This window comes from Grampus griseus, assembly GCF_964374135.1.
Source record: "Grampus griseus genome assembly, chromosome: 8".
NCBI classification, from domain to species: Eukaryota; Metazoa; Chordata; class Mammalia; order Artiodactyla; family Delphinidae; genus Grampus; species Grampus griseus.
In genome coordinates this window covers 103,866,208-103,889,443 of record NC_139002.1, presented here as the reverse complement: position 1 = coordinate 103,889,443, position 23,236 = coordinate 103,866,208, and the positions used below count along the sequence as shown (strand labels likewise).

The 23,236-nt window shown below is 54.9% G+C and overlaps 2 protein-coding genes across 4 annotated transcripts; one reads left to right on the top strand and one right to left on the bottom strand.

Annotated features, from left to right (window-relative positions):
* Window positions 1-10,890: 10,890 nt before the first annotated feature.
* Window positions 10,891-13,184, bottom strand: DRAP1 (DR1 associated protein 1). The gene is made up of 7 exons (XM_082660717.1): window positions 12,911-13,184; window positions 12,594-12,666; window positions 12,391-12,484; window positions 11,978-12,097; window positions 11,764-11,857; window positions 11,458-11,546; window positions 10,891-11,107 (listed from the first exon to the last, which is right to left on the bottom strand). Exons 1-7 carry the CDS (start codon window positions 12,950-12,952, stop codon window positions 11,002-11,004), a joined length of 618 nt encoding a protein of 205 aa, XP_082516843.1. The 5' UTR covers window positions 12,953-13,184; the 3' UTR covers window positions 10,891-11,001.
* A 188-nt stretch (window positions 13,185-13,372) lies between these two features.
* On the top strand, window positions 13,373-15,582 carry LOC309826393 (UPF0696 protein C11orf68 homolog; the record flags this gene model as incomplete). Of its 3 annotated transcripts, none has more annotated exons than XM_082660520.1 (2): window positions 13,373-13,494; window positions 14,171-15,582. In XM_082660520.1, 2 exons carry the CDS (start codon window positions 13,373-13,375, stop codon window positions 14,925-14,927), a joined length of 879 nt encoding a protein of 292 aa, XP_082516646.1. In that variant the 3' UTR covers window positions 14,928-15,582. The 3 variants fall into 3 exon arrangements, with proteins under 3 accessions (XP_082516646.1, XP_082516648.1, XP_082516647.1); XM_082660522.1 differs by having other exon boundaries at window positions 13,472-13,517; XM_082660521.1 differs by lacking the exon at window positions 13,373-13,494 and adding an exon at window positions 13,771-13,886.
* Between the last annotated feature and the right edge of the window lie 7,654 nt (window positions 15,583-23,236).

The following is a 23,236-nucleotide window of genomic DNA, read 5'->3' as shown; positions in this document are numbered from 1 at the left end:
ACAGGCTCCGGATGCGCAGGCTCAGCAGCCGTGGCTCACGGGCCCAGCCGCTCCGCGGCACGTGGGATCTTCCCGGACCGGGGCACGAACCCGCGTCCCCTGCATCGGCAGGCGGACTCTCAACCACTGCGCCACCAGGGGAGCCCGAAATACTTAATTTTGATGTGCTCAGATCCATAAATGTTTTGAATGAGGGTTTGCATTCTGGATGTCTTAAGAAGTCCTTTCCCTACCCCTAGGTGGGGCATTCTTCTCTATTTTATGCTATTAGATCATAATTTAACATCTGTGTTCAGAGCGAAATGCTCTACACTTTTCCTTTTCTGATACTGTTCTTCTCTGGTTTGGGAGTCACCTGAGGAAGTGGGCAGCCTTTTCTCATTCTCTGTTTTCTGGAACAACTGGTATAAGATAAGGACCATCTCTCTGTTCCTTGAAAGTCTGGTGGGCTCCACTGGGACCCTTTGGCACTGGAGTCTTAGATTATAATCTTCTTTACTGGTTATTGATCTACTGAAGTTTTTGATAGTTTTGTACCAATTTTGGCGTTTCACACTTTTCTGAAAAGGCCTTCACTTTGATTAAGTTTTTATTTTGGGTGACATACAATTATTTGTAACATTCTTTTTTTTTAAATTGGAGTATAGCTGTTTTACACTGCTGTGTCAGTTTCTGTAATATTCTTTGATATTATGGCATTTTAAATTCTCTGGGGGTTCGGAAGTCGGGTCATGTGGCCCAGTGGCCACGGGAAGGTCTTGGGATTGGTCCTAAGCATGATGGAAGGTGTGAGAGGATGTTAGAAGACCCATTTTGTCACGCGAAACCCCCGGTCTACTTGAAGATTATAAAGGGTTGGGAGGGTGGATTCTGGAAGGAGAATTTTGTGATGAGATTGATTTAGAAAGGGAGTCCCAACACTCCCCTCAGGGACTAGGGCTGGGGTCTGCCTTCTAATCCCAAATCTGGGGAGAGGTGTTTCAAGAAAGCTGCCTGGAGAGCTTGAGATGGGCTACCTGAAGTCATGGCAGCCCAGTGGATCAAGGGTACAGGAGACTTCCAGAAAGGCTGCAGAGCCACAGTGGGAACTGGCCAGCACTGTGGAGAAACATGGCACAGAAAGTCACGACTTCATCTGAGGGCATAGAGACAAGTTTCCTTTGGAATTTTAGAGGGACATTGGGAGACAAATTATCCTTTATTATATCCCGCGCATCTTGTATTGTCACAGTAGCCTCACAGTAGAAGATTTTGAGGGGAGGAAGTGATGGGGGCTGATTCAGGGCCTTTTTTTTTTTCTTAAGATTTTTTTTGATGTGGACCATTTTTTTTTAAGTCTTTATTGAGTTTGTTACAATGTTGCTTCTGTTTTATGGGGGGGGGGTTGTTTGTTTGTTTTTGGCTGCGAGGCATGTGGGATCTTAGCTCCCTGACCAGGGATCGAACCCACACCCCCTGCATTGGAAGGCAAAGTCTTAACCACTGAACCACCAGGGAAGTCCCTGATTTAGGTGGTTGTTGTTTTGTTTTTTTTCTTTGAGGCAAGGAGTAGTGACTTTATTCACAACACCGGCAGACTGAGAAGATGACGGGCTAGTGTGCCCAAAAAACCATCTTATCGGGGTCTGAATGCCGGTTTCTTTTATAGAACAGAGATGGGGAGCAAGTGAGGAAGTAAAGTAAAAAGGCTATTAGCTTTGCGTGGCTTGGCCAGCATCGGGGAGGGGACGTGTTAATTTCTTCTTTTCTGCAGCCATTCACAGGTGGGCAGTGGGCAGCATGGACGAATATCCCTCCCTCCTGGGGCCTCGATCTGTACACTGTGTAACTTTCTTTCCACAAGTGGAGACATTTGAGTTGTTCCCCCGATGAGAAAGACTGCCTGTGTCCAGCATCACCTACGAAACTTCATCAGAGTTTCCACGAAGCCCCTACTGTGTCCCAGCCCCTGTCAGGGTCTGGTACAACCAAAGTGCTCAATAAATATTTGTTGGGTGAATGAACTAAATTCACCTCTCTCCCAGGCAGTGTTAGTCAAAATTATTTGCCCAGGATATATTCAAAAGACAAGCAAGGGGCTTCCCTGGTGGCGCAGTGGTTGAGAGTCCGCCTGCCGATGCAGGGGACACGGGTTCGTGCCCCGGTCCGGGAAGATCCCACATGCCGCGGAGTGGCTGGGCCCGTGAGCCATGACTGCTGAGCCTGCGCGTCCGGAGCCTGTGCTCCGCAACAGGAGAGGCCACAACAGTGAGAGGCCCGCGTACCTCAAAAAAAAAAAAAAAAAGTAGGAAACAACCCAAATGTCCATGGAGGGATGAATGAATCAACAAAATATGGTATATACATTAATAGACTAGTATTCAACCTTAAAAAGAAATTCTAACACATGCTACAACATGGATGAACCTTGAAGACTTTATGCTAAGTGAAATAAACCAGACACATATGGATAAATATTGTATGATTCCACTTATATACGATGCCTAGAATAGTCGATGACATAGAGACAGGAAGTAGCACAGTGGTTACCAGGGGCTGTGGGAAGTGGGGAATGGGGAGTTGGTGTTCAATGAGAATAGAGTTTCAGTCTGGGATGATGAAATAAATTCTGGAGATGGAGAATGGTGATGATTGCACAATGTGACAGTACTTAATGCCACTGAACTGTTCACTTAAAACTGGTTAAGGGAATTCCCTGGCGGTCCAGTGGTTAGGACTCCGCGCCTCCACTGGGTCAGGTACACGGGGACCAGGAACTGGTTTGCTCACAGCCTAAGGCCAGCACCTAGCACAGCCTGGCACTAAGCAGGTGGTCAGCAGATCTCTATAAATATCTCTGTTAACAACGCTTTTATGAGGCCCATTTTATACTAAGGAAACTGAGGCACAGAGAGGTGGGGTTATCTGCTCAAAGCCACAAGCCTGGTAAGGGGTGGTGCTAGAACCACAATACATACAAGGAGTATAGCCCAGAGCCCAGACTCCTTGGTGGGGTGAGGGCTCTGCTCCCTGGAATACGGTAGGGAGGTGGATCCTGACGGGGAGATGGGACCAGGTAAGTGATGAAGTGGGGCCTTTGGAGGAGCAATGGAGGCCCCGGCCCCTACCTCATCCTCCGTCCCCCGCCCTGAAACTGTTTGGCTTCCCTGCTACTTCAGATGTAACTTCAGACAAAGGTGGTGCGCGGGGGCGGGGAACCCACAGACAGAAACAAAACTCAGAGAATTTAGGGGAAGGGGAAAGTGAAACCAGCCCTGGGCACAGGGCGGGGGTGGGAGAGAATCAGTGGCTGGAAAAAAGGGCAGCACCCCAGCCCCTCACAGGAACAAGGAAGGGTGAGGACTCCAATGGCCAGGGTCCCCGCATACCTGCCGGCTGCTGCTTCCGCACACCGGCCTCACTGGCGCCCCCCACCCAATTGGTTGTTTGTGCATTTGTTCATCGGAGCAGGTTGACCTCTTTCTTTTGTGCTCTTCTCGCCAGAGCCCAGAGCAGTGCCTAGCACAGAGTAGGTGCTCAGGAAATATTTGTCGAGTGAGTGAAGGCAGGAAATACCTATGACCCCAAGAGCACTGCAGGGCCACTGTTTACTTGTCCTTATAGGACACTGTCTAGGAGGATCAATTCGTTTGGCCCATTCTGAAGATGACAATTGACAATATTTTTTGGGTTTGCTTTAAACATGGCGTGCATAGACTTAGCTGTTCATCTCTTTGGTTTGAGCACTTCAGGCACCACCAGGGTCCTGAAAAGCCTTCCTTTAAAATGGACTTTGCTTGGGAATTCCTTGGTGGTCCAGTGGTTAGGACTCCGCACTTCCACTGCATGGGACACAGGTTCGACCCCTGGTCGGCGAACTAAGATCCTGCAAGCCGTGAGGCGTGGCCAAAATAAATACATTAATCAAATAAAATGGACTTTCCCTTTCAGCCCATCCCCAATCCCATTCTTGCTCCCCACAGCGCCCCACTCTTGTGCGTCTAGAGCATGTCCTTCCAGGCTGCCTTCCAGGCATTGATTTCCATCTGTGTCAATTACAGGCACCATTTATTGAGTGCTTACCATGTGCTAGGCACTGTGCTAAGCACTTTATATGTCACGTCTCATTTATTCATCATACGTCCCTGAAAGAGGTGCTATTATTTTCTTTTATATATAAATTTATTTATTTTATTTTTGGCTGAGTTGGGTCTTTGTTGCTGCACGCGGGCTTTCTTTAGTTGCAGCGAGTAGGGGCTTCTCAATGCAGTGGCTTCTCTTGTTGCAGAGCACCGGTTCTAGGTGCGTGGGCTTCAGTAGTTGTGGCATGCGGGCTCAGTAGCTGTGGCTCACGGGCTCTAGGGCGCAGGCTCAGCAGTTGTGGCCCACGGGCTTAGTTGCTCCGCAGCATGTGGGATCTTCGACCAGGGCTCGAACCCGTGTCCTCTACCTTGGCAGGCAGATTCTTAACCACTGCACTACCAGGGAAGCCCAAGAGGTGCTATTATTGTCGCCACTTTACAGATGAGGAAACTGAAGCACAGAGAGCTTAAGTCACTGGCCCAAGGTCACAGAATAAATGGCAGAAATATACGGCATTGCTGTGCTTGTCTGTGTTTTGACTTTCCATAAAAACTGCTGTGCTATAGATCTTGTTCTACATTTTTCTGTTTTTCTGATATGTTGAAGCTTTGTCCACATTGCTACCTGCCATGCAGCACCCCAGTGACAGACAGCTTGGCAGCCTGTAATACTTCACCACTTCTAACCATGCCTAGGGCATGTTTTTCTCTTTGGGAGAGGTTTTTACCCACGAGTGGAACTTCCGGAAGTCACTTAGCCATCATACTGACCTTTCAAACACGCCAGAAGCACCTGACTTCTGTGTACCCACCTCCCCACCAGCCATCAGTTTTATCTTTCTTCCTTTTTTTTTTTTTTTTGGCGCTTGTGGGATCTTAGTTCGCCGACCAGGGATTGGACCCGGCATTGGAAGCGTGGAGTCCTAACCACTGGACCGCCAGGGAATTCCCTTATCTGACTTTCTGTTCTTGCCAATCTGACGGGTCTCATGTGAGATCCTGTGTTTTCCTTTGTAGCTTTCTGATTACTGGGGTGGGTGCAGAAATCTTAGCGCTTATTCCATTTCTAAAAATAACATTTGAATACACACAAGCACACAAAATAGGAAGGACATGATTTCAGAATAAAGAAAGCTCACTCTGGTGATGGGAGGTGAGTGTCGCCCAGGTCCTGCCCCACTCCCCAGCTACAAGGAACCCCCTGAGAGAGTCCAGAGCTACCTGCCACTCTCACCAAACACTCTGCCAAGGAGAGGAGGGACCAGGACCCTGGTGGAGCACCTGGATCACAGGTGTCACTCCCTTGCCGCAGTTCCTATAGCCTAGAAGAGTGGGAACTTGGTCCCATCCACGTCCTGGAGACAAGCTTACCACACCCAAGAAGGAATGGGGGGACCTCAGAACTCCACCTCCCCACACTCTGGACCCCTAGGCAGGCCAGTGTACAAGCCCCTGCCCATCTCTGTGCCAATGAGCAAACTCGGGGCACTCGTCCCACTTCCTGAGCCTCAGTCTCCTCCTCTGTAAAATGGGAGGTGATGGGAACACCTCTCCGAGAGAGTGGACTCAGATACAACGCTGGGTCGTGCTGCACTCAGATACACAGCGCTGCAGATCAGTCCACCAGGCCAGTGGGCGGTGGGTGAGGTCACTCCCACCCCTTATCTCTCCCTCCTTCCCCCTCACCTCCTCCTCCAGCCCCTGGGGACTCCAGGTGTGCCAGCCCCGGGGGGGGGGGCAGGTGTCGGGGAGGAGCCCACACCACTACCTTCTCTCCCTCCACGAAGCTTCTGGGACCCTGAGGGGCCGTCAATGCCAGAAGGACACCCCTTAGCCAAGGTGGGCTGAGTACAGGGCTGGTGCCTCCTGAATCTGGGCCCCGGGTGGTGGATGAGGACGTGGGAGCTGGGGGAGACCACAGGGAAAGCTGAGCGGATCAAATCTCAATCCTGGCCTTTGCTCTCACTGTCCCCTCTGCTCTTTCCCCACCGATAGCCTGTGGCCTGCACACTCCTCACTTAATAGGGCTTTCTACTGAAATCTCACCTTATCAGTCTCCCCTGAACGCTGCATAGAATGGCTGGGGCCACCCGTCCTGTCCTGCCTGGGATTCCCCACTCCTTTATTATGCTTCCTTTTCCCCAGTACACGTTATCGCCATCTGACATACTATTTATCTTCTTTATTGTCTGTCTCTCTCCATCAGAAACGAACTCCAAGAAACGCTTTCTTCGTGTAATCACCACTACCTGGAATAGTATCTGGTGTGCAGTAGGTTCTCAATGGACATGTAGATAAAATAAAGTTTTTATGTTGTATCATAAAGGTGTGTGTATCGTTAAGTGTGCAGCTTAGTATATTTTTATATATAACCATCACCCAGTTCAAGCTATGGAACATTTCCAGAAGGCTTCCCAGTGACCACCCCCATCAACCCCCAGCCCAAGGTAATCGTTATACTGACTTCCATCACCATCGGTTAGTTTCACCTGTCCCTGAACTTTATTTAAATGAATTATGTCATAGCGTGCACTCACTCTTTTGTTAGGTTTCTTTTGCACAACATAATGTCTATAAGATTCGTCCTGATACTGCGTGTCACAGTGGTTTGTTCTTTTGTGTTTCTGTTTTATTATATATTATCCTATCATTTATTTATTCATGCTCTTGTTGATCGGATTTGGATTGTTTCCAGTTGGGGGCTATGAACATTCTTGTACGTGTCTTTTGGTGGCCGTATGCCTAGGAGTGGCATCGCCGTGTCACACGGAAGCGTATGTTGATAGACTCGATGAGAATCTGCAAAAGCGTTCTCTTTCTTCTTTTTTTTTTAATTTATTCATTTGGTTGCGTAGGGTCTTAATTGCGGCAGGAGGGCTCCTTAGTTGTGGCATGCAAACTCTTAGTTGCGGCATGCATGTGGGATCTAGTTCCCTGACCAGGGATCGAACCCGGGGCCCCCTGCATTGGGAGTGTGAAGTCTTATCCACCACGCCACCAGGAAAGTCCCTTCTTTTTTTCCCTCCAAACCGTTTTCTAAGGTGGTTGCACCCACTGCCATTCACCCCAGCAGTGTGAGTTCTGGTGTCGCCACCTCTACCCTAGCATAGGTGGTATCAGATTTTATTTATTTAATAAAAGAGCTTTTTGTTTATTTATCTAATTTATTTACTTTTGTTCCCCACCCAGGGATTGAACCCGGGCCCGCAGCAGTGAGAGCGTGGAATCCTAACCATTGGAGCACCAGGGAATTCCCAGACTTCTTAGTTTCTGTCTTCTGGTGGGTGGCTGGCAACTCATTTCCCTGCTGGGTGATGATGTTGGGTGCTTAATAAACGTTTGTTGAATGGATCCTTAAATGGGCTGTGGAGGGGGGGCTTTCCACTTGGCAGGGAGGGGTGGGTCTGTACTCTTCACATGAAGGTCACAGCTGCTCCCTCTTTCACACACTGGTCACACTTACACCCTGGGGCACAGTTGATGCCAGGTTGAGGCATTCAGGCTCAAGGCTCCCCAGTGGACAGACAATAAAGAATGACAATCATCTGGTTCCCAGGAAGAGCTCTGCAGATGGGGTACTGAGAGGCTGCCCCTCCCTGTGCCCAGTGGTACCCAGAGGGCAGGGCAGAGCCATCTTTTCCCATTCCCAGGAGGCACCCAGAGGCCAGGCCCCGCCAGAAGCACTGTCTCCCTGGGGCCCCTGCCCTCTGCCTCAGGAGGCCACACTCCTAACACTCGTCAAAGGCTGGGTCAGGCCCTTCCCAATGGCCCATGAGGTCCTGCGGCAGAAGCTGGCTGGTCACCCGGGTTGGCTAGACCACCTTCCCTAGCCTCCCTCGGGTGGGACCCTGTGACAGGTCCAGTGGGAAAGTAAACAGAGGCAATGGGACCACTTCCAGCCCTGGCCCAGGAAAACCTCCGCAGGCTGAGACTCCCCGTTCCGCAGTGACTTTGAAAGCCATGAGTTGAGGGTGGTGGGGCCACAAGATGGAAGGAGCCTGGGCCCAGAAGTCCCTCTTGGAGAAGCACGGCCCACTGAGCAGAGAAAACCCGTTATGAACCTTACGTGGGCAAGAAATACATTTCTATTGTATTTCAACCTACACATATTGAGTTTGTTACATTAACCCTTTACCCTAACTAATAGGTATAACTCGTACATAGAGTTTAGTACATATAACTAACACAGGTAATAACTAGGCCCCGTTTTACAGATGAGAGAACTGAGACAGAGAAGCTGAGAACTCGTTCAAGGTTAATAAGTGGAGAAGCCAGGATCTGAATCCGGGACTAATGAGGTTCTACTCATAAGCACCCTGTCAAGACTGAGTCAACAGGCTGAGGATGCAGAGACCCAGGGCAGCGGCTCCTGGGCGTCTCACTCCCACCTGCACCTCCTGGATGAAGGGAGGCTGCTCCCTGCACCCTTGCCTCCTCGCCTTCCCCAGCCATCGCCCACCCTCTCCGTGCAAAATCTCACCTTTTGGACAGATCCCAGCAACGGGCTCCCAGGGTCTCTTTGTCTCCCACCCACGTGCCTTGCATGGCTTGGCAGGCCTTCGGCTCCGTGGACCCCAGAAGCTCACCCTCCCTGGGACTGTGCCCAACTTGCTGCTGGAGAAAACCGCTTGCTCCCTCTCCGGGGCCAACAGGAAGCACCTCCCATGCACAGTCCTTGCCAGCCAGAGCTCTCTTAGTTACAAGTAACAGAAAGCCAGCTGGCTTCTAGGGAGAAAAATTTTTTTATTGGCTAACGTGACTACGAAGTCCAAGGTATACAGGCATCAGGGTCCAGGTTATCAGATGTTACCAGAAGATGGTGCCTCTGAGCCTCCGGGCACTGCTGTGCTGGCCCTGTGCTCAGTCAAAATCACCCTTTGGGGTGGGAAGCAGCTTTCAGCACCCACCAGCCTCCATTCCGCCAGCCTTGCTACCCCAGTGTGGCCACTGTCATCCTCACCTGGACTCCTGAGAGGGTTCCCTGCTGCCACCAGAGCCACGCGGAAGCCAGCGGCGATCTTGTCAAAACCCTTTCCCAAGGGTCCCACCTAAAGTCCCAGGGCTCAGGTGTGTTGCCCACTGGGGTCATGACACTGCCTACGTACTCACGGCGGTCAGAGCCTGTTTGATTGGCCAGGCTGGCGGTTCCCATGCCTCAACCCCACGGAGTGCAGTCAGCTGCACACACCACAGGCTGAGTAGGGATGTTTCCCCAAAAGGAACCGGGGGCTTTCCTTTCTTACACCTAGAGCAGGAGCAGATGAGAAGCAGACAAGACCCATGTGCCCTCAGGCTCCAGCTGCCCTGGGCCCACCCAGGCCTGCCATGGTGCCTCCCACTTCACAAAGAAGTCATACGCCATCAGATAAAAACCGAATACCTCAGTCCCCCACCAAAACCTACTCAACCCCTCTCCCCAGTTAGGCTGGGGTTGGCTTCGGGCAACCCCACCTCACTCCATCAGTCCCCCTTCCCATCCCTTCAGCCCCTTCAGTCTGCATTTCTGCCATCTTAAAAAATAACCCCCCCGGGGCTTCCCTGGTGGCGCAGTGGTTGTGAGTCCGCCTGCCAATGCAGGGGACATGGGTTCGTGCCCCGGTCCGGGAAGATCCTGCATGCCGTGGAGCGCCTGGGCCCGTGAGCCATGGCTGCTGGGCCTGCGCGTCCCGAGCCTGTGCTCCGCAGCGGGAGAGGCCGCAACGGTGAGAGGCCCGCATACCGCAAAAAAATAAAATTAAAATAAATAAATAAACCCCAATCCGTTCCTCCGTCCTCACTCTGAGTCACTGCCCTCTCCCACCTCCCCTCCACGGTTCTGAGTGTTGCTTCCACTCACCTCCAAGTTTCTCACCTCGCTGTCCCGTCCACAACCCCCAAGCCACGGAGGCATCCGACAGCTGAGTTCTCCCTCCTCCCACATGCCCCTGGGTGGGCACCGCAGTGGCTCCTGGGGGGCCCTTGGGCTGGCTGCTCTTCAGTCTATTTTGGTGGTCTGCCCCAGCCCTCCCCTCTCCCCGATGCTCAAGGTTCACACACCTGTCTTTAGCCCCCTATGTCCAAGCGCCCACTCCACTCCTCTCCTCAGTGGCCTCACAGGCACCCCAAACCCATCACAGCCAAACTCGAGATCTTGCTAACCCTCTTCTTCCTATTCTCCCCCAGCCCCACCCAAAGAAACCTGGGAGTCCTTGAGGATCCCCTGCCCCTGATGCAGTCAGTCATCAGCGTCCAGGATTCCTGACAGCACGCCATGCCTCCCCGCCCGCCTCACCAAGCCACTGCTCCCTGAAGACACACATCTACCTCGCGCCCGCAGCTCCAGGGTCTGCTCAGGGTCACAGCCTGCTCGCTCACAAGCCAGCCTTCAAGGCCGCCACAACCCCACGTACCTCTGCTCCCACTGCCCCTCCCCACACGCCCTGCAAGGCAACTGGCCCAAGCTCTTGTTTACAAGACTGTTGCCGTTTCCTGTCCCGTCTGTCCCTTTGCAGCAGCCCAGAGTGAGCAGAATGGTCTCCATTAGACAGACAAGAAGAGGCCACTCACAGAAGGGCAGAAACCTGCCCAGGCTCACACAGCACAATGAGACAGGTTGTCTCCCAGCATGACCGGCACCAGCTGGCTCAGGCCCTCTGCCACTCTGATCCGCCTTCCTTCCATCAGTCCCCCGGTCCTGCTCTGGCAGAACCGTGGCCTCCGGCCCCTCCCTTCAGTCAGCTGCTGTCCAGACCACCACGGCTCCTGGCCCCAGCTCAGCGTGGGGAAGGAGGTGGATGGACGGGAAGGAGGCCACAAAGCGCTGGACACAAGCTGGGACAGACACTGGTGCTCCCTTTTATTGTTGTTTTATTAATAAATTTAAGAACAGCTCTAACTTCTCTCTCCCCCCAGAGCAACTAAAACCAACTAAAAGGGGGTGGGGCCTGGGGGGCAGAGGGCGCTAGGAGTCATAATCCTCTTCATCCTCTGCGTCAGGTGCTGAGGGGCCTGGGGGTGCTGGGGGTAGAGGCAGAGTCGAGGTGAAGGGCATGAAGGGTGTCGGGGGGCTGCAGGGCAGAAAGCAGGAAAGGAAGATCAGGCCACTCTCTGGTGCAGTTTCCTGCCCACTCAGCCCCACCCGGTCCTCCACACAGGCAGCCCTGGAGCCCAGCGCCCTCTGTACCAACACGGAGCCAAGCCGAGAGAGGGGAAGGATCTAGGGCAGGTCACACAGCCTCACCCAGGGGGAGGGGACCTTCTGAGAGCACAGTATTCAGCCTTTAAGGTCTCCTCAGTTCCTCCCCTCCTATCCCTGAAATTTGCTACAACCAACAGAACCAAGTGGCCAGGGAGGCCAGGAGGGACAAGTCAGCCTTGGGGTCGGCTAGCCCTCTCTTGGTGCCACTGAACTGCTTACCTCTGAAAGTGGACAGGGGGGTGGCTGGCCTGGGGTGGGGCCTGTGGTGTCTCCTCTTCGCCGTCAGTATCTGTATCCTCAGACTCATCCTGCGAATAAGGCAGGAATGAGAAATGACCAGAAAGGCATGGGCTCATCACTGGAAAGCAGAAATAGGAGATGGACCTCCGTAGCCCCAATTTACAAGCAAACAAACCAAAACGAAAAGCTCACAGGTGAGGTTGGGACCAGGCCTCCAGCCAGCTTGGCCTGGCCGGATGCAAGGCTGCCCTGTGGGGCAGGACAGAGGGCTGGGGCCGCACTCACCTCCTGCTCCGAGTCTGTGCCCGACAGCTTCTTGTCCTTGCCCTTGCTTCCCATCCCACCATTCTTCCGGTTGCTGCTCCCTGGCTTCCGGCCCCTTCAGGAAGGTATAGTGCATCTGCCCAGAGGTCTCTCCCCTCCTTTGCCACCCGCCAGCCACCCCCAACCCCAAGGGCCTTGGCCTTCCCCACCTGGACACTGGACCCTGGCTCCCCACCTGCGGGGACCCTTGTCCCCATCCATGTGATTTTCTTCCCCGTCCCCCTGCATGTCAGGCACAGATGCCACCAGGTCCTTCAAGAAGTCAAATTGCTGCTCCAGCTCAATGCACTGCTTCCTGGAAGAGGTGGGGAGGGGATGGCACTCAGGTGGGGCACAGCCATCTGCACCCTCAGCAAGGGGCTCTCTGGATGTCAGGGGAATGGAGCCTGGAAAATTTCAATCCCAACCATCCCCCCCTTTGCTAGAACACTCAACCCCTCCTCCCAAGTTCAAACCCACTAGTCTTTGAGGCCTTGCTGATCTCCCAGCACCTCCTACCTCCCGCACTTTCAGGGCACAGCCTCTCCTAAGCATGTGAACTCCTGGAAGAGGACCCCAACCGGGCCCTCCCAGAGCAGAGCCACTCACAGGTGGGACGTGGTCATGGTCTTGGCGTTTCGGGACTGGGTCACTTGGCAGGCCTTCTTCAACAGTGACTCCAGGAAAAGCTCGAGCGCCCGAGCTCAGGGGGGTCAAGGAGAACGCCCGGTGGTGTACCAGCCCACACAAAGCGACCCCGGGCTGCCGGCCTCCCCCACCTCCCTCAATCCGACCAGCCCCCAACAGGATACAGATGATGACAGGCACAGCCGCCGCCACCTTCCCAATCTCTTCATCCGTCTGCATGATCTTCTTGATCCGTGCCTGGGGAGGGGGTAGAGAGCTCGGACCCCGTCGCCTCCGTCCCGGAAGGGGTGCTTAAGTGGGGGGAGAGAAAGGGAGCATCCCAGGAGAAAGGGGGCGGGGGGCACCGACGCTGAGAGGGCACGGAAGGGGGCGGGGCGTCCGGGCCCCCGAACATCGCGATGCGCCCTACTCCCTAGCCGGGCCTGGGCCGGAGCCTCCCGAGAGCCCGGCCCGCTCCTCCGGGGCCTGGCCACGTGCTCACCGGCGGGAACCGCGCGTTGTACTTCTTCTTCTTGCTCGGCATCTCGGGGCCTCTCTCGCCGCGCCGGGCCCAGCGCCGCCGCCCGCAGCCTCCCGGCCCACGGGCCTGCTCGTCGCCCGCCCGCCGCGGTTCCCCCGGGTCCTGGTGCCGCCCGCTCCGCCCCCGCCGCTGCCCACAGGGTCCTAGCGCCGCCGGTCACGACACCGCCGCAGGGCCCGAGCGCCCTCGCCTTACAGCCTCCCAGGCGGTGCGCGTCTGTCGCGGACTGGACCGCCACTCCCGCTCGCCCCCAAGGCCAGAAGAGAGAGCGTTAGCCCCGCCCCCTGCAGGCCCGCCTCTCCTCGCGTTCCCTGACTGCCCCGCCCCTACTGCCCCCGCCCCCTACTGCCCCGCCCCTTCCCCCGGCCCCTCCCTGTGCTGCGCTTGTCTATAAAGTTGTTGTCGAAGCGGCGGGGCGCTAAGATGGCGGCGGCGGCGGCGGCAGCCGTGGCGGGGGCGGGGCGCGGCGGCGGCGGCGCAGATCCCAGGCAGGAGCGGAGCCGGGCCCGGGGCTGGGCCGGCGCCGAGCGCAGCGAAGGCCGGAGGTGACCCCGGGCGGCGGGAAGGGGTAGGGCGGGGCGGGGCGGGGGCGCAGCTAGGGCCGTGGGCGCTAATGGCGGCGGGCGCGGCGGGGCGGGAGGCTGGCCCTCCTGCAGGTTCTATCGACTGTGGGTTCGAGTCCGGACACCGCCCCGTTGGCCTCGGATCGGTCACTGCCGTCTCTGGCCTCAGTGTCCTCGTCGTTAAATGGGCTGGATAACGCCCACCTGGAGGCCTGGCGCCATGGGGCCTGCCGCGGTGCTGCGCGAACGTGTGCTTTGCCTTCCTCCATTAAGTCCCGGCGCCCGGGAAAGCTGCCATCCTCTGGCAGGGCCGGGAGGTTCCCACGCCTGAATTCACATTTCGGCCCTGTCACTCACTGCAGGTGTGACCTTGGGTGAGTCCAGTCTCTCTGAGTTTCGGTTTCCTCGTCTGTAGGTCAGGGAGAGTAGTAATAACATTAACAACATCTTCACAGCTTTTGTTCCACTTCAGGCATTTAATTCTCTACAGCTGTTTGAGACAGGAACAGTTGTTATCCATTGTAAAGATGAGGCAACTGAGGCACAGCGACATTAAGTTTTGCCCCAGGCCACACAGTTAATTCAGTGTCTGGCACCCACTAGGGCCCAGCAAGTTGGGTCTGTCGTGGACCTGCCCTAACTCAGTTCCCTACGGCAGGATGGAACCAGGTGAGGAGCTGGAGGACGAGGACTCTCCAGGTGGTCGTGAAGATGGCTTCACTGCTGAGCACCTGGCTGCAGAGGCCATGGCAGCTGACATGGACCCCTGGCTGGTGTTTGACGCCCGCACCACACCTGCCACAGAGCTGGATGCCTGGTTGGCCAAGTACCCACCATCCCAAGTTACCCGCTACGGGGACCCTGGCTCGCCCAACTCTGAGCCCGTGGGCTGGATTGCAGCATACGGGCAGGGCTATGTCCCCAACTCGGGTGATGTGCAGGGCCTGCAGGTAGCCTGGGAGGCTCTGCAGACCAGCGGGCGGCCCATCACGCCAGGTACCCTGCGCCAGTTGGCCATCACCCACCAGGTGCTCTCTGGCAAATGGCTGATACACCTGGCACCTGGCTTCAAGCTGGACCACGCCTGGGCTGGCATTGCTCGAGCCGTGGTCGAGGGCCGGCTTCAGGTGGCCAAGGTGAGCCCACGGGCCAAGGAGGGTGGGCGGCAGGTCATCTGTGTTTATACAGACGACTTCACGGACCGCTTGGGTGTACTGGAAGCAGATGCAGCCATCCGTGCAGCAGGCGTTAAGTGTCTGCTCACCTACAAACCTGACGTCTACACCTACCTGGGCATCTACCGGGCCAACCGCTGGCACCTCTGCCCCACTCTCTATGAGAGCCGTTTCCAGCTTGGGGGCAGCACCCGTGGTTCCCGTGTGCTGGACCGTGCCAACAATGTGGAACTGACCTAGTGGGGCCAAATGGGGGAGACCACCCTCTGCCGCCCCTGCTAGGGATGGATCCTCCTGTCTGTCTTCCCCCTCCTTGTCCCAAGGAGGCTGAGCGTCCCCAGCTCTGAGGACTGGGTCACTCGGGAACTGCCTGCATCTACGAACCCTTTGAACTTCTGTCCTGTGTTCAGGGCTGACTCAAGTCCCCACTGGCTGGAGGCTCTGGCTCCCTGAGTGCCAGACCTTCAGCCTCTCTATTTGCTGCTGCGCCCCTTGGTCACCCAGGACTACAGGCTGGGCGTGGACACCAGCAGGAGAGCCTTCCTTGGCCACACCCTCAGTTTTGGCTGTACCTCCCCCTCCTCCTGCATCCTCCCCTTCTCTTCCTCCCTCACAGGAGAGAAAACCTAGTGCTTCCAGTCCCTCTCCTTGGGGCCTTCACAGTCCAGCGGGCAGAGGCCCTGCAGGCCTGAGCATGCCATTTTGTTGGGGGTGGGTGGGTGATTGTTCCACTCAGCTCCTGGCAGAGACAGGGGCTGCCAGGGCCATGGATACGGGGCCTGCCCCTCCCTGCCATCTCATAGCCCACACCACCTTCCTCCTTTCTTCAGCTACCTTGTCACATGCCTGCTCCTGGCATTTCAATAAAACCCAGCTTGGGTCTGTGTCTTGAGTGTTTTTGAAGACACTGTGTTGGTGGTTACCTGCTTTGGTTGCTGGAGAGAGGCAGGGCCAGGAGAGACTGCCCTTCTGTTCTGACTGGGCCCCCCCAACTGCCTCCAGTAGTAAGCTATGCCTCACAGCCAAGGCTGGAGCCTCTCTGAGAGCCTCTGCAAAGCCGGCCCTGTTTCCCCTCCATCCCAAGAATCAGAATTAGTTTCTCAGTGACTTCCCATAAATTCAAAGATTTGGCCCAGCAAAGTCTGAGGGGCTACTGCTAGCTCAGAGGGTATATTTGTGCCCACTAGAGAAAGGTACCTCCTTGGTCCTGGCAGTTCTAGGCCGGGGCACATGGTCTGGTGAACAGAGGATGGGTTGGGTTTCAGCCGCCTAGGCTGGATACCCTTGTGCAGTGAACAACCTGCACAACCTCAGGGAGACTTGGAAGTCCTCCCATTTCTACTCACCTCTCCCGCCTCCCTGACCATCACAGAGTCCACTGGACTGTTTGCACATCACTTCCATATGGATTATTTAATTCTCGCAACCTAACAGGAGAAGATTTGGGCCCAATTTATGGTCAAGAAAATTGAGGCCAAGAGGGGAGAGAGATGATCCCTCAGGGTCATGCAGTGAGTTGGGCAGAGTTGAGACTTGCACCCCAGTTCTCCTCAGGCAGAGTGGCGTCCCTGGCCTCACCTGCAGTTAGCTTTTTGCAACCCAGCAGGCACATTCACTCAACATGACCTCCCTGGGCCATACCGCTCAGCTGAGGCTGCTATAGCTTCTGGGAGGGCCCTGGGCTTGGCTGGCGGCTCCTGGCAGGGAGCCCCTTGGGACGCTGCTCTCGTGCCGTGCTGGAGCTGACTCAGCCTCCAGCAGCCTCATCAAATTGGAATTTGGAGCAGGGGAGCGGAGATGCCACCAGGCTGACTGGGTGGAAGTAGGTGAGTCATAAGATGCTGGCTCGGCCCCCTCCCCAGCCTCCTCCGCACCCGGGGCTGAGTCCCCTTCAGCCCAGCCCTGGGAAGTTCCCAGGGTTGGGTGGTCTCCAGGTCAAAGCCTGGTGCCCCTCAGACTGTCAGTGCCTTGCACTTACCCAAATGGGGCCAAGGCTTGGGAGGATCCTGGCCAGGCCCTTGTGGGTCCCACAAAGATGCCCAAGTGGTGTCAACACCACCTGGTTCTTCTTCCATAAGTAGCCATTTCACACACTTAGCGCCTGTCCTCCATCGTCATGGCCCTGCTTTAGCCCCTTCCTCACTCTCTTTCCCAAACCATTACAACTTGCCTCTTCTGCCCCATTCCCCCTCCCTCCCCCCACTGCCAGCTGTCCTGCAGAGCGGCCTGTGTCCATCTGCTACTCAAAGCCCTTCTGTGGCTCCCCACAGCCTGCAACTTAGATTCCACTCTCCTGAGCCCGTTATGGCCTAGCCCCCGCCCCCAGCTGCCCCAGCTTCCCTCAGGCGTCCCTTTCTGCCCCTGCTCACCCCCGCCCCCCAGCCCGGAGCCAACTGGCTCTCCCTTCACCCCTGGCACACAGCCCTGGGCCTCAGGCTCTTCCTTCTGCTTGAACACCTGCCTTGCAGTGAGGATCGAGGGGTTACTTATGTAACCACTGGATTAATGTCTCTCTCCCGTTGCTGGCCCCTAAGCCACGTGCCCAGACTATGCTCAGTGAAGGCAGAACAATGCCTAAATCTCAGCCCTGTCCCCAGAGGGCCTAGCACAGTTTGTGGCCAGAGCAACCTTTTCCTAAATTATTGAATGAATGAATGAGTGACTCAAGTCCATCCCCTGCCACTGCCTGCAGCCTCATCTCCACTCCCTGCTTCACTGCTTCTGGGTCCAGAACCATGAGCTGCCTGTGTTTTTCCTGCACACCCGCTAGCCTCCTCATTTTTGTGCCTATTCTCATGCTGTTGCCTCTGCCTGGTATACCTGACCCTCACCCGCTTCCCTGGCTGACTCCAGATCTCAGATGCACATGCTCAGGTGTCATCCACTCAAGAGGTTCCCCCTCCCCCAGCCATGCACACCCCAGGCTCCCGTAATGCACACGCACCTGTGTCTCTCATCGGTGCATCCGAGGCCCCTCAAGGACAGTGGCTGCGCTTTATCCCCCAGCGTGTCCTCAGCATCCAGCATAGTACCTGGCTTAGCATAAGTGCCAAATAAACATGATTGAATAACTGAGTGACTGAATGAAAGTTGCCCTCTGTCTCTGGGCCTCAGTTTCCTCATTCCATTTATAACAAGAGCAAGGCACTGTGCTAAGTGTGTACCTACGTTATCTAAGCCTCACCCAGCTCTACTATTATTGCCATTTTGCAGAAGAGGAAACTGAAGCCCAGAGTGGTTCAGTAATTGTTTCAAGGTTACAGAGTTCAATATTTGAATCCCGGTCATTCAGCTCCACAGCACCCAGTGCACTGTTGAGCCCCCCACTATGTGAAAGTGCTGTGGGGAGGGGGGCTGCCGAGGTAATTGAGATCCAGCAAGGACTTAGGATCTAATTTGGAAAGCACACAGGTTCGGCCCTCAGAACCACCTGAGAGAGAGGCTGGGCCAAGACTAAGATTCCCATTTTACTGTTGGAGAAACTGAGGCCCAGAGAGTAGAGTGACTAAGCCTACTGAGCAGGAAGGATCTCCCGGGCCTACAGCGGGGAGTGCTCCCCTGCCAGGGCAAGAGCTCCCAAGACACACCCACTCAGGCTGGCAGGGAATTGTGTCCTGTTTGTCTGGCCCGTTCCCATACAGGCATCAGGGAGCAGCCCTGACCCGGGGTAGGCCAGGCTGGATAAATTTGGACAAGCCGCTGTGCTCTGCTCCCTTTTATAAAACCACAGAAGGATGACTGAGCCAGGAAAAGGAGGACACCTGCACTGCATCTACTCCCGCTCGCATGCACCGCGAACCCCAGCCCCCAGGCAGGAGGCTCCAGAGGGGCTAGCCTGTGAATGGGGAGAATCTCTACCCACCTCCGGATTCCGGCTAGGGTGAGGGGCTGAATCGGGGAGGACAGGAAACAGCTGAGTCGGGAGAAAGCTTCAGCCAGAGCTTTGGCGAGGTTTGGGGGATTTTCCCAGCAACTGCACCCCACTCCCGCCCACTGGGAGGGGCCCTGGCAGAGACCAGGCTTGGGTCACACAGCTGATTCATCTGAGGAGGGAAACTCCCCGTTTCTCTGACGCCCATCCCCCAGGTGCTGAGGAGTAACCTGAGGGCACCTAGCCCAGAAACCTACCTTTCCTTGATTACTGGCCTCCTAGTAGGGCTTGAAAACCCCCCAGGCTGGACAGAGGGACAGAGTTGGGCAGGGTGGCAGGGCATCGGGGCAGCTTCCTAGGGAATAGAGGCAGAGACTGGAACCAGAGCGACGGCTGGACAAGGGGCACCTCAGGCATTTTCCCCCCCTTACCCATTTTTCAGATGAGAAAACTGAGGCTCAGATAGCAAGAACAAACACACATGCAGACCTGCTCTGTTCCAGACACTACTCTAAGCAGTTTGTACGCATTCACCCCTTTTGGTCCTCACAGCCCTCGTTTTACTGAGGAGTAAACTGAGCCGAAAGGGGGTAAGTAAAGGCCACAGTCAAGGCTGGAAATGCTCCGGAGGCTCTCCACAACGCCCGAGCGCTGTGCACACCCCTACGGCAGGGTGCTCCCCCCTCTCCCTGAGCACCTCTGGCCCCAGGGGCCAGAGACCTCCGTGGGGTGAAGTCTGAAGTGGTCTCTGGGGACCCTTTATCCTCACGTCCCAACTCAGGCCCCTGGGAACCTTAGAGGACAGGCAGGTCACCCACGGGACCCTGGCTCCTCCGAGGCTAAAGGGAGAAAGCTGGCTCCTGCAGAAAAAAAATCAGCCAAACCCACAGAGGGCAGGAGAGGGCAGCGAGGCGTTCCCGCCAAAATCTTCCTCTGGAGGGTTTTGACTCCTTTCCAAAGACCAATCCTTTCCCGCCCCCCCATCCCTGCGTCAGAGCCTCCCTTTCCTGTCTGCCTGCCCCCGGCCCTGACACCACACACACTCATGCCTGCACACACAGGCACACACGTGCACACCGAGAGTCCAGCCTCCAGGCCACTGCTCCTCAGCAGGCCGGCCCTGCGCCCTCTGTCCTGGACCAGGGGCCCGCTGGCTACTCGAGGGGAGCTGAGGGTGTGGCTCTGTGGAGTGTAGCCCAGGGCCCCACGCAGACAACTCTGCCCATCTGGCTCCCACTCACAAGCGGATGACTCACCCCCTTGTCCCCCATGACTCAGTTTACACGGGTGCCCAGAGGTCCTCCCAGCGAGGGTGGGGCGGTTTATTAGCCCAGCCCAGGCCCACCAGCCTTTCATCCCTGGATGAGAGTTTCATCCCCCTCCTGGCCCACAGCCAGAGCTGGCACCCGGAGCCTGGAGCCTGGAGGTGGCGGGAAGCCTCAGGCCTGGGAGGGTAGGAGAGTCCAAGAACTGAGTGACAGTCCCCAACTTCCCTGGGCCTGGGTCTGCAGGGAACAGCAGCTACTCTAAGAAATAAGAGGCCAGGCTGAGCGGGCAGAGCGCCATCACGGGCACCAACAGCAGAGCCCTCGATGTCCTGCATTCAGAGGAAATGGTCCACGTGGCACAAAACATAACAGCAAGAAAACCCTCACTAACGTGTATTGATCGCTTACTGTACCAGTCCTGTGCTAAGTGCCATCCACACCTTGCCTCATGTACTGAAGGGCGCGTACAATCATTATGATCTCCGTCTTAAAAGTGAGGAAACAAGCATAAAGAAGAGAATGACCCAGGTCACACAGCCAGGACTCAAACCCAGGCCATCCAACTCCAGAGCTCACGTTGCTATCCCTCCTGCCTCCCTGAGCCGCGCTGGTTGGAAGAGGGATGACGGCCCAGTCTGCCCTGCCCCTTCCCCCAGCGCACCTCTGCGGAAACCTCTGGTTTTAGGGATCACTGTATGTAAACCACTAATCTGCAAGAAGGAAAAACTGAGGCTCCCAGAGGGAAAAAGACTGGCCTGAGGTCCCATAACAAATCAGAGGTGCAGCCAGAGCTGGGACCATGTAGTTAACACTCTCCCCAGCGCCCTGGGATGGAGAGGTCTGCCCCGCACAGACTCCCTGTAACCCTTTAGCCCAGCTCCTTTCCCTCTCTGGAGCCTCATGTGCTCCTCTGCATCATGGGGACAGGACTGCCTTCACAGCAGGGTGGCATGAGGCTCAAAGGACAGCAGAGGGACCAGTGCTCAGTGGCATCTGGGGAATGAGGAGGGTGATACCTAGGCCCTGGAAGCAGCAGCCCAGCCCCTTCTCATCCCACCCCGTTCCTCGGCCCGGGCCCCACCAAATGGCTCCCTCCACCCCACGGGCCAGAAGACCTTCCCATAAGGGACTCCAGCCCCCTCCTCCCCAGACTCCAGCCTCAGTAAAGTGAGCATAGGTCCCTTCCCCGTTCAAACAGCACTCAGGGGTCCTCTTGTCCTCTAGCCCAAGTCAAGCCCCTCACACGGGACTAAGGGCCCTGGCTTAGGCCTCACTCAGCCCACCCTTCCCATCGTGGTCCCAATACACATTCTACCACATGCCCTAGACAACAGGGAGCCAGGCCTCGCCTCTCCCAACCCCCGGGCCTTTGTAAAGCCTACTGACTCCAAATCCAGAAATATCTCCTCCATCTTCAGATACCCCTCAACCAGGAAACCTGCTGCCCCTACCCTCACAATAGGAAAGCATCCTTCCTTCCTGGGCGCTCCTGTAATTCCCCCGGCACTCTCCAGCTCCCGGCCCCAGCACTCTCTACCTTCCACCAGGGATGTTTTCCTCAGCAGCTGATCCCTTTTTTGGGCTGTAAACACCTTGGGGCCAGGACCAAGTCTGCTTCCCTACCTCCCCGACTGCTGGTTCCATTCGACTTTAACTCTGTTAATTCAGGAGAATGGATAAACTTGTCCATCATGCAACGGGACCAGACTCAGAAATCAAAAGAAGTGAATTACTGCTACCCACAACCTGGATGAATCTCACAGACATAACGGTGAGAAACGGAAACCAGACACAAAAGAACACACACTGTATGATTCCACTGATGTGAAAATCTAGAAGAGACAAAACTGATCTATGGTGATAGAACTGAGATAAGTGACTTTCTGGGGTAGGGAGGATTGACCTCAAAGGGGCAGGAGAAAATTTGCTGGTGGATGGAAATATTCTATATCGTGACTGGAATGTGCTTACATGAGTGAATACAAATGGTCAGACATAAGACCGGCACATTTTTTAAAATGTAAATTTTACTGAATGTAAAATATACCTCAACGAAGTAGATTTTTGTTTGATGGGGCAGGTCTACATATACTCAGTGGAAGGATTTCCAAGATATAAGAAAACAAAAAAGCAAGGAGCAAAACAGGGTATAGAGCAGAGCAGGCTAACTTCTGGGTAAAAAGATAGGCAAGAGACTGAATACAGTAGAGAGGGAGGCTTTTCACTGTACACCCTTGGGTAGCTTCTGGATCTTGAAGCATGTAAATGTATTACCTAGTTGAAAAACAAATGCAATGAAAAATTTTAAAACATAAGGCAAAGTAAAAAATAAAAATCATGTTTTAAAATAATTTTTTCTCTTACATGCACTATATATATATATATATATATATATATATATATATATATATATATAGTGTTTTGTGTTTGTCTCCCCCAAACAGAAAATCTTTAAAAATTATTCTGAGCAGGTTAAAAAAAAAATGTAATACCCTGCATAGTGCTATGGGACTCTATTACATGAGGGATTTAACCTAGGTTAAGGACTCATGGGACTTATCTGGTGGCGCAGTGGTTAAGAATCCGCCTGCCAATGCAGGGGACACGGGTTCGAGCCCTGGTCCAGGAAGATCCCACATGCCGCGGAGTAGCTGAGCCCGTGTGCCACAACTGCTGAGCCTGCACTCTGCAGCCTGCAAGCCACAACTACTGAAGCCCGTGCACCGAGACCCCATGCTCCACAATGAGAAGCCCGCGCACCACAATGAAGAGTAGCCCCCACTCGTCGCAAGTAGAGAAATCCCGAGTGCAGCAACGAAGACCCAATGCAGCCAAAAATAAATAAATATATAAAAATTAAAAAAAAAAAAAAAAAAAGGACTCATGAGGACTTCCCTTGTGGTCCAGTGGTTAAGAATCAAAATTCCAATTCAGGGGACGCGGGTTCAGTCCCTGGTCGGGGAACTAAGATACCACATGCCGTGGGGCAACTAAGCCCAAGTGTTGCAACTACTGAGCCTGCACGCAACAACTAGAGAGAAGCCCGCGTGCCACAAAGAAGAGCCCGCATGCCACAAAGAAAGAGCCCACATGCCGCAACTAAGACCAAATGCAGCTAATAAATAAATAAATAAATAAAGGACTCATGGACTCATGGAAGGCCTCCTGAGGAAGTGATGGGGAAACTGAGACATGCAAGATGAGAGTTGCCCAGGCAAGGGGATGAGGGAGGGCATTGTGGGCAGAGAGAATAGCCTCTGCAAAGGTGAGAAGCTTGGTCCAGTAGTAAGCCTGGTGCAGAGAGAGTAACTGGGTGCTGCTGAGGGAGGACCTTGGGCAGGTGGCCCACACCTGGAAGGGCCTGGGATGCCATGTTAAGGATTCTGGCTGTTTTCAAAGGACAGACCAGT